At 45.4% G+C, this 10,931-nt stretch overlaps 1 protein-coding gene across 3 annotated transcripts in view; it reads right to left on the reverse strand.

Annotated features, from left to right (window-relative positions):
- Nucleotides 1–2,319, reverse strand: part of LOC309824445 (transducin-like enhancer protein 4) — a 153,415-nt gene extending 151,096 nt beyond the window's left edge. For all 3 annotated transcript variants that reach the window (XM_082657323.1, XM_082657322.1, XM_082657321.1), the window contains exons 1-2: nt 2,251–2,319; nt 1,087–1,150 (exon numbers count right to left, since the gene is read on the reverse strand). In XM_082657323.1, the coding sequence (XP_082513449.1) occupies nt 1,087–1,107 (21 nt within the window). In that variant the 5' untranslated portion in view covers nt 1,108–1,150; nt 2,251–2,319. The remainder of the gene's footprint in view (nt 1–1,086; nt 1,151–2,250) is intronic.
- Nucleotides 2,320–10,931: the final 8,612 nt, after the last annotated feature.

Below are 10,931 nucleotides of genomic sequence, written 5' to 3' on the forward strand. Positions count from 1 at the left end.
ATCCGTCCTATTAATGTTGCTACATCAGGAAGAACACTCTACCGCTATCTTTAGCCTAATAAACTAGAAGCCACCTTAACACACAGAATCTAAGACAATAACTCACAAAACTAAGAAAATCAAGTTCAAACATAGCATTCTTAACATCTCCAGTGGTCTTTATACAACACAAGCAGATGACTCATGAAGGTCTGATGAAAATTTGGTACCCTATGGACTCCAATTCCTAGGCACAGCAGGCAAATAAATAACAAAAACAATGTGTCTCATACAAATGCTGACGCTTTGACAAGAACTGTTCAAAAAGGTGATGCTACTTCAGAGTTCCGTTTCTCATTTTTAGCATACTGTTCATGTTCATACATTCAAAGAAAAAAGGCTTGATAGGAAATGAATGAGTTACTCTGGAGCCTTTATGAACAAACATAAGAATACACTTGGTAATACTTCTGAAAAAGCAGATCTGAATGTTTTAAACATATAGTATAACTGGCATTACAGAAATTCTGGCAGAACAAATCAGTTATACAGGAGACTATAACACTCCTCAAACCAATGTAACACTATAGAAATTGAAAACACACAAATACACACACTAGGAACACACAGAGCGGCAGGAGGAGGGAGGGAAAATTTGAAAAGATGTCTGGTGTCTTTTCTTACCCGTTATTCTTTAAAAGAAATAAAATACATTAAAATTTTAACAGTTTACTGAAAAATTATCTGGTTAAAATTGTTTGCAGCAAGAGCAATAAAACAACAAAGAAAACCACCAACACAAAAACATTTTGCCTGTGACTAAACAAAATGTCAATCAGGTTGTTGTTTTTTCAATCTGTAAAAACAAAGCACAGAAAATTATACCCCATGCAGCTAAAGTTTTTGAAAATTCAAATCAAAGCTGGTTGTCAGAGGCAAGTTATAACATCCTGGAATTACAGGTTGCTAATGGGCACATTCTCACAACTTTAACTGCACTAGCACTGTGACTGTGCTCTATCCTGCAGCCTGTAGCAATCTGAACGTATTCTTGCTTTGGTAGCCCAAACTAATAGGCACTTTGAATCTGTGATACAGTTTTCTTACCATCACATAATGCCGCTGCATCTCTGTCTTCTCACTGGCAAGTTTCTCACATTCCAACTTCAGGCTGTTCAAGAAATAAGGAAATCTAAGTACAACGCAGATCTTGACTTACATCTTTCAAATACACACTCTCTCCTCTAAATCATCACCTACAAAACGCCAAATCAACTATCTTAAATACCACCCTCATTACTGAAAAACAGGCAGGAGAGAAAAGGGTGAGTGGAACCAGCCTGGGCTTGCCCTTTCAACAAGAATCAAACGTGGGGGTTTTGTTTGTTTTAAGAAAAAACCCTCTAGCCAATTTAACTCCATAATCTCATCCAGAAATGAATATTCACTAAATTCACTTAAGAACGAGGAAATAAACATCAGTAATGCCTTTATTTCCAAACACTAATAAGTCCCCCAAACTGTCACAAGGGAGTTTTTTTCTTTAATGTTCCACGAAGAGATTAATAAAAATATGAATCAAGCATGTCTTGTGAACGATGTCTTATTTTTTTCCCTCCAAAACACAGAGACAAGTTGAATACCACCACCCAGGGGCAAGGCGTGAATGGGGTTCAGTGCCTTGTTTTGGTTCCAGCATTTATGAAGTAAGAATTACACGTCATTGAAAATCCAGCGAAAGAAAAATATTTCAAAGGCACTCTAAGGTCTAATGATTGTCTCTTAAGACGAAAACATCTTTTCAGCATATAAGTAATGAAATCGCCTACTTGGCGACTTCCCACGGTTCTGGGCTCTCAGTATTTCAGCGGAAGGGCAGAAAGAAATAAGAAGGAATCAAGCCCGCTGTAATTAATAAAGAACCAAGGAAGTCAAAAGGCCCCAGAACCTTCCTAACCTTCCATTCTCCTGGCCCCAATAAATCAATATCGAAAGTTTGGCCTCAGCGTTTTCCAAGTCTCCCCAGTTTCGATTGCTCGGCCTTTTTTTTTTTTTAATTTACAGGAAAAGGACGAAACGCTTAATTTCTTTACACCTGCCTGAAGAAAAGAGGCCTTGACTTGCCTTTTTTGCCCACAAGGAAAGACGATAATACCTTTGTGGTGGCCAAAAAAAAAAAAAAAAAAAAAAAAGGAGGGGGGCTGTGTGTGTATGTGGGGGGAAGACAAGAGCTAAGCAAATAGGAGGATCAGCTAAAGTCAATATCGTTACCTGTGGTATTGAGCCTGTAAAAACTGAAACTCTTCCTTAATCCGATCACAGGACTCGGAAATTGTAAATTTAAAGGGTTGAGCAGGCTGATGCGGTGCCTAAAGAACAACAATAAAATATTTGATTAGCCCACAGCACAAGCGAGGCGGAGAGATGTAGAGAAAACCACGCGGCGCTGGGGGAGGAGGAGGGGGGTCATGGCGCAGGCAGATTAAAACTCTCCTCCCGCCCCCTCCCCCGGCCGCACAGCCCGGCGGAAGCCGCTTGCGGGCTAGCCCCGGGCCCCCGCGTCCCCGTGGCCCCCCCCGGACCCCGCAAGTTCGAGACCCCGCTCCCCTCCCACGTCAACGGCGGGCGCCCAGGAGCCGGCGCGCCTCGCCCACTGTCTCCCCACCCGGAATCGAAACTGGCCCGTCGGGGGGACGCGCGCCATGGCGTCGGGCCGCGGACAGGTCGGGGGAAGGGGCACGGCAGGCCGGCTGGCTCGCTGATCCCCGGGGCCCGCGGCGCGAGGGGCCGGCGTCCCGCACTCAGGAGCCGCCGCCGGACCCGCCGCGCCGCCGCCGAGGGCGCCCTCCCCGCCCCGGCACGGAGTCGCGCCTCCTCCATCGCTCGCCACCCCCCCCCCCTCCAGGAGTCGCGGCGCGGGGACGGCAAACGGCTCCGCGCGGCTTCCAGGGGCTTCAAAGACAACAATAAGAAAATGGCTACAACTCAATTGCTTCTCCGCACCCCCTCTCCGAAAGTGCCCCAGTGCCCGGGAGGAGTGGAGGCGGAGGAGTGGCGGGCGACTCCCCGAGCGGGGCGCGGGGTTCGGGCCGACCTCCACGCCCCTCCGGCCAAAGACACAACTCGGCGCGCAGAAGGCGACGCGGAGAATCCCCCGGCGCCGGGCGAGCTAGCGCCCCCGCCGCCCGCACTCACCGGGTGTCTGGTCTGCGGGTACATCTTGCTCAGGTCGCGAATCATCCAAACCGATTTAGTTGGCTGCGCTGGGCAGAGGCGCGCGGCTCATTGGCTTTAATGGCCCCGAGAAGGAGGAGGCGAAAGCGGCGGTGGCGGAGGCGGCCGGCCGGGTCCGAGGGGCGGCTCGGGCGGTCCCGGCCCCCGCCGGGTCTCGCGTGACGCGGGCGGCAGAAACGCGCGGCGGCGGCGGCGGCGGCTGGGTGCGGAAAGCCGGGCCGCTCCGCATTCCCCGCGGGCGTCACTGGCCCGCCGCGGGCATTGTCCGGCGCGCGTCTCCCGCGGCAACGCTCCGACGTTCGCTCCGCCGAGGCGTGCCCGCCGAGCCCGGCGCCGCAGCCGCGCCGCTCACCCGGGCGGGGAGAGTGAGAGCTCCGCGCCCCAGCGCCCGCCGGCAGCGCCACCCGCTCGCTCGCTGGCTCGCTCGGCGTCCCACTCCAAACTTTTTTTATTTGCCTTTTAATTGGTTGTTATTCCTCCAAATGAATGATCTCTCTCTTCTTTCCTAAAAGCAAACACAAACTCCTTTGGTTCGGAAGAGGTCTCGGCGGTGCTTTTTGGTTTCTCTGGAGATTTTTTTTCACCTCACAGCAACGATCTTTTAAAAGGCACCTTTTAGCTCCTTTTACCACATCTCATTTCCTTATTTTTCTTCCTTCCTGTTTTCTCGTCTTTTTTTTAACCCCAAATTGAAGGGGATTATAAAAATAAAAGAGAGTGGAAGGCTTGCGGCTTTTTTTTTTTAATTCTCTCTCTTTTCAAACTCTGCGAACAGCACCTCAAAATAATATACAAGTGTGTGAGAGAGGGGAAAGAAAGCAGCCAACAGCTCAAACACCCGCTCAGAACAGCTCTAACAACACGCTCTGTGTAGGTGACTTCTTTGACCAAATTTAGCAGCGGCTAATCATTAACATTCTGATACATATTCACAACCGTCCGTGGAGGGACCGCGGAGCATCCCGGGAGATGTAGTCCACCCCCGGCGACCGCGGCTGAGGATTCGGCCAGATTGACTACAATCACCGGCCGGCCACGCGACCGCTCTGGGGCGATTTTCAAGCGCCCCGCCCACCCCGGCGCAGTAGGCGTCTCCAACAACCAATCAGAGATGGCTGAACATTAATCGCCGTCTGTGTTACTGCCCATCATTTCATTGCTGACAAATGGCGAGCTAGCGGGGAGGAGCCGGCCAGGCTGGAACCCACGTGGGGGCCGGGCGTCGTCGGTGGCTCGGACCAATGAATGGAACAGGACGGGGTTAGCGGAGGCGGGGCGGAGATGGCCCGCCCAAGGCGGAGCTTCGCCTTGGCTGAAGTTCCTTAGCGCGAGCGTTCGAACCTGGGAAACATTTGTTCGGCTGTCAATCAAAGTAACGTGGGCATGGGAGCAGCGGTGACTACTGCTGCTGTTGCTGCTGCCCTGGCTGCATCTTCAGAACTGGGTGTTGGTAGCGATGGTGGCGGCAAAATAAAGGGGGGGGGGGGCGGTGAGACTAGAGGCTAGTCAGAAGATCTCCTTCCGAGTCTCGTTCTCCCAGCCGCTCCCCTCCAACCCAAGCACCCTCGGCCCCTTGCTCCGAGCCGCGCCAGGAATGCGGACTAATTAGGGTCCAATGTCTCCTTAAAGAGACAAGCTCGGCCTTGTGTAACGCTGCGAAACCCCTGTTGAGACAAGAAAGGGAGGATCACGCCGATCCCACTTCGTTCGGTTCACATGAATTTTACGCGCCGCTGGAGCCGGCATAATTTTCCGTGTGAACGCGGATTCGGGCCCCTGTTCTTGTTTAGAGCCGAAGACTGAGCTGCGAGACGCTGACCCGGGTGAGGGGCGGGGACGCGGGGGTGGGGGTGGGGGTGGGGCGCCTCCCCGAGCCCAGAGGGAGCTGTGATTGCAGTTTAACCCCGAAGCGGGACCGCCTCCCCCGAGCAACTCTGCATGGAAGCTCCCCAAGACGCTCTGACCCGGGGTCGCGGGGGCGTAACCTTGGAGTTTCGGGGTGGGGCTGGAGGCCCGGGGGGCAGGGGTCTGAAACTTTGTCGAGAGAGCCACCTGCACCCCAGAGACTGTCAGTCGCTCCGCGCAAAAACAGTATCATCTAGGTGCTGGCCCCCCGCACAAGGAAGAAAACTGCCCTCCACGCCCCGAGATGCTCCCTCCCCCGTATCAGAAGGACGAAGACCGCCCCTCATTTATCCCGCTTTTTGGAGGAGCAAGTCGAGTTTGTCGCGGTTGAAACTGGCAGGAAGCCACGCGGGGCACGAGAGATGGCGGGTCGGCCACGGCGGGGAACCAGGGCTGGAAAGGTGGGGGCGGTCCGGGGGGCAGAGCCTGAGGGAGGGACATCCCTGTGGTAGTGGTTAAAGAGGTGAGAGTGGACTTGATGGCAAGAAGGAATAGCCTGGGGCAGGCAGTGTATCCACCCCTAGTCCTCGTCCAGCCGGGGGCAGCTCCCCGGTTTAAGGGGAAGCTGCACGGCTCGGCTCGCAACTTTCCTAGCTTGCCTCTCACCATTTTTATGGGGGGGGGGGGCGCGGGGGAGCGGGCAGGAGGAATTCAGATAAAGTCGGGGGTTGGCTAACCTAATGGTCTGAGTTTTGGATGTGTATTTATGAGTGTTTTTTGCTTACTCTAACTTGAGACGTTGGCCGAGATATCTCAGCATTCGTGAAAAACCCTTCTTAATGATATCCCTTGCCTCAGTGGACGAATCGAACAATGACTTACTGTACAGCCTAGCACATTCTATGGGCCTCTCTCTGTGCTGGGCACTTTGAAGGGCTGGTTCTAAGGACGGCTATGATGGTCTTCACCTTCCTCTAATTTGTTTACTAAAATCCTGGAACTGGAGTTCACAGAATGTTTCAATTCAGCATATATCTTCCCATCCATCCCCAAAATAAGAGAATGAAAGACTCCATGGGCAGTTTTCTGACCTTCCTCTGTCCAATACCTAGACACACATGGCTTTTTGGTACTTGAAATGTGGCCAGTCCAAAATGAGATGCTCTGTAAGTACACATACACACCGACTTTGAAGAGTGAGTACAAAAAATGTGAAATAGCGCAATAATTAATAATAATATCACGTTGAAATTCCAATATTTTGAATATAATTGGTTAGACAAAATATATTACTAAAATTAATTTTGTCTCTTTCTTTTTACCTTTTTAACCCAGATGCTAGAAAATTTTAAGTTACCTTATGTCGCTCACATATTTGCATTGGACTGCACTGTTTTGAAACATTCCCAGAAACCAAAAATTAGAAGTCTTGGGCGATACAGTTTCTACACTAGGACAGTGAATCTTCTAAGAACACCAGCAACTATTCTAGGGTTGGCTATTTGCTCCCACTGGAGCTTTTCAATAGTTTGTTAAATTACCCACCTCTGTAGGAGGTTCTATGTTACCAGTTCTGGCCAGAATGTTAGCAAGTTCCATGAGAACAGGGACCTGGTTATGTTCACAGCCTCACTCCAAATGCCTAGAATGATGTCTGACACATACTTGGTGCTCAGTAAATATTTGTTGACGGCATTAATGAGTGAAAGCCATGCTGTGTCAATACAGAAAGCTTTAGCATCATTTGGGCCATATTTATGGAAATGCTATGCAGTTATTTCCCAGGACAGGGAATGAGAATCCTGATAATAGAACCTGAAGAGCTATTGAAAGGGTCAGTGGACAAAGGGGAAACTATGCTCTGTTAGGAAGTATCAAATACTTGTATTAGGGACCTTTCTTCCTAAACTCTCTTGACAGTTTGTGTCAACAGAAGAGTGGTTGGAGAAATAAGGTTGTTTATTTTTTATTGAGTACAATTTTAAAATACAGCACTTGGATATGTTTCACATTTTGACCATGTGGCAGTTCTACATAATTCACAGGGATGTCTCGGAAGGATGCCAAGTGAAGCAACCCACAGCCCAGCCCGGGGTCCCAACACAGAAAGTGTCTTCTTCTCTCACTGCAGTTCTCCCAAACTGTTGAGCAAAGCTGTGACGTCACTTGAGGGCTTGTCTTATCCCTACCTCACTGTTGGGCCTTGGTGGGGGCCAGGGTGTGGGGGGGACTCCAAAGCAGCATTCAGGTTGGAAACTAAGCTTGGGGCTTTCAATCTTAAAGTGACATGCAAAGCAAACATATTGTTTCCCCTTAGGTTATATGCTGTAAATAATTTATTCCTCCATCAAATATTTATTGAACACCTAATATGTGCCAGGATAAGGGAATTTAGCAGCAAACGTGGCTATTTTTGATTTATTGCCTCTCAGTTCCAAATGTATCCATGCTCTTTGCCTGCTCTGTGAAAGTGGATCTGGGCCCTTTAAGCACGAGTCCTTTTACTTTTCACAACAGCAGGGTTCACACCTATTCAGCTGCTCTTGCCACACCTTCACACAGGCTCCCACTTATGCTAACTATCACAACAGCTTGCAGGGTAGATATTACAGGAGAAAAACTACGGATTTACTTTCTGAAATGGGTGGCATGGGAATGGGGTAGGTGTAGGAAAGGATAACTAAATACCATACTGCTTTGTACGAGAAAATAATTCATGAAAGACTAGTATTATTTTCACTGGAACTGTGAAAATTCACAATTAACCATGATCTCGTTAACTTTGCCTACTCTTTTAACCTTTCTGATTTCTCCTCCATAAAGGAGGTATGATCCCTCCGTTCTAAACGCAAACATTTGCAGCTCGAAAAATATTTTATAATTTGGGACTTGCATTGGTCATAAAGAATCGATTTGGATTCAGGATCATCTGCGAAGCTTGATCACCTCTTCTTTCCCTCTTCCCAAGAAATGAACTTCTGGAATGAATATTATTTGGGGAAAGTGGAAGCAGACACATTTTGTTGAAAATTGATCAATTGTCTTGTAAAGTGAGCAAAACCGTAAGGGTCTATAATCTTAATGCTAGTCTGTGGGCTCCCACTGCTATAATTCAATTCAGGACTTGTCTTCAACGTTATGTAGCCTGGAACACTTCTGGTAAATCACATGACTCTCTTTTTACAAGAAATCCTTGTAAAATAGTGTGAATGAGCCATCATTCACAGTGTAATATCTGATCCAATGCACTACTACTTTTAGAAAAGACTGTGATATTCTGGGAAATTTTCATTCATGGAGACGCCCCCGCCTTCACTGCTTGGCTTTATATAGAACAAGATTTGAATGATTTAATTATAGAGTTTTATTAAATAGCTCCGCAAGAGAGACCATCTGATACCTTATCTCTGTATGAACCACAAGGGTTTACCTAGGGCTGCCACATATTATTACATCTGGTAGTATGCAAAGGGAGCAAGAGATAGGATGGATGGGTATTAAAATCCCATTTTACAGACCAGGAAGCTGATGTTCAGAGAAACCAATGGCCTCTTGAAAGTTATACAGCTAGTAAACAAGCAAGTTGGGAATCAAACCTGAGCTTTCAGATTCCACTTGTTTCCACTCCACTAGAGCTTCCCCTTGAACTGCTCAATTGTAGTCGCCACCCAGCCATTGTTCAGTCTAGCCATGTTCCTTGCTCATCTCCCCTCGTATCACAGCAAAGTTACCAATAGCATGATTAGCATACCTTTCCCCAGCACAGTTACTACTGTGCAGTGTTTTTGTAGCTTAGGGCTGATTTCTGAATCTGACAATTTTTGCTCACTCGTTCTCCATTCTAAGTTTATAATCCAAACTGAGGCACTTTTTAGAAATCCATAGAGAATTTAAAGAGAAATTAAGGCTTTTAAAAGGGAAGCCATGCTGGAATAATCTTATAATCTCCAGGAATGACGTTCATCAAGGATTTAAACAGTAGCATAGACTATTTTTCCTTTACAGGCTTAAGCAATTTCGTGCTTACGCTTTCTTGAAAGGAAACAGTTTGTTTTTAAGTCCTGGGAGGATTTCATCTTCTTTGAAAATTTTAAGACATATAATTTACCGTGTAGAAAATGATTTATTATGATGGTAATTGTTATGTATATTTTAATAAGACATTGAAAATGTGAAATAAAGAATTGTCAAATATTTATTGCAAATTGTATTTAGAAACATTTTTATAACATTTAGATTGCTATGCAGCAATCAGTGTTCTCTAACAACTTGCTCCAAAAACAGTAAACATGTGAATCATGTTATAAGAATTAGTCAGATTCAGAAATCTACTCAAAGATATAAAAACGCTAGATAGTAAAAACTGCACTGGCAAAAAATAGCCTAACTGTACATTTTCTATCCATTTGAGGGCAGGGTGTTTACAATAGCCTAACACAAACAACCATACTTGACACTTAGTTTTGAAAGTTCACTTTTTGTTGAACAAGTATGTTAGTCACATACATTTTTGAATTATTTATGCAATGCTTAGGAAAATTTATAATCAAAGTTGCATCAAAGTAAGTTTAATTAAATTTTTATTATCTGTAAAGCTACTGCATACACAACTAGAACTTTACTAATTATTAAAACCAGATATATACAAAGTCATAGCTTAGGGAGAAGGAATTGCCAAATAAAGTACTAATTAGTCAATTCAACTGGAAATTTAAATAGTGATAAAATGGGATGTGTCATTTTGTTTTTAAGATTTTGAGGGTCAAGAGTTAGGGGGCTAGAAAGCCTGTAATTTCTCTTATGAACCTTGCCTCATGGCCTTCTAGTATGTCCTAGGAAGGACCTGTATTTATTTCACAGCTAGGTTCATGTAATCAAGCCCACTGGTAGCTAACATTTACTAAGTGTGCCAGACATTGTCATATAAATAATCTACCTCAATGCCTTAATCTCCATCTCATCTTCATCTTAAAGGTGAGCCCACGGACTATTGGACAGGTTCCCAGACTTGCATAAATCCACCCAGCCTGCAAATTGCAGAGTAATATTCAAATCCAGGACTGTTTCTCTAGAAGTGTTGTTTTCTTTTCTGCTGTTTTCAAACCATCCTTTTCTAGGTCAGAAAGGAGTATGACATTTATACTCCTATATCAAAAGTATGATACATAATTTTGATATCAAATATCTTTTGTTTTTTTCATTTTGTTTTCTTTATTTTGTTTTATAACAGTAAGTAGGGCAAGGGTTAGGGTTAGGGAGTAAGTTGTGGCTAATAATAAATTTTATAAATCTCGCTATGCTATGGGATCTTCTTTAGGAGAATTTTGATAGGAACAAGTGAATCAGCAAATGGTTGCTAAATTTATATTTCCTCCATTGAGCAGATTAAATCCTAATTCATTAAAATTGTTTTCATGTTCTGATGAATAATCAAATGACCCAGTCTCTAAGTTCATCTTTTTATTTTATATCTTTTATTTTTTAATTCTCACCAGAGGAAATAGTCACTAAAATTAATGTTTAAAATATAGAACAAGGAACCATACTCAAGTAACTATCCAGAGTCTATTGTCAACATACTACCCTGGGAATTTAGAAATATTTGAAGTTTCAGGCATGGTAACATGCAAAAACTCTAATCATAAAGGAAGTTATCATGAATAGCAGATACACACAGACATACACACACCATGAGTTATCAACAGTTGATTTCATAGATAATTTCCTGTCCACTGATGGCTGCTCCCAAATCTTTCTTTAATTACAGAGGAAAACTGATAATTACCTAATAATATAGTTTAATTAGCTATATTTCTTATGTTTAGGCCAATAAACAATGTTCTAATGTACTTGTTTTGATTAGATGAAAAATA

This window comes from Grampus griseus (assembly GCF_964374135.1).
Source record: "Grampus griseus genome assembly, chromosome: 6".
NCBI lineage: Eukaryota > Metazoa > Chordata > Mammalia > Artiodactyla > Delphinidae > Grampus > Grampus griseus.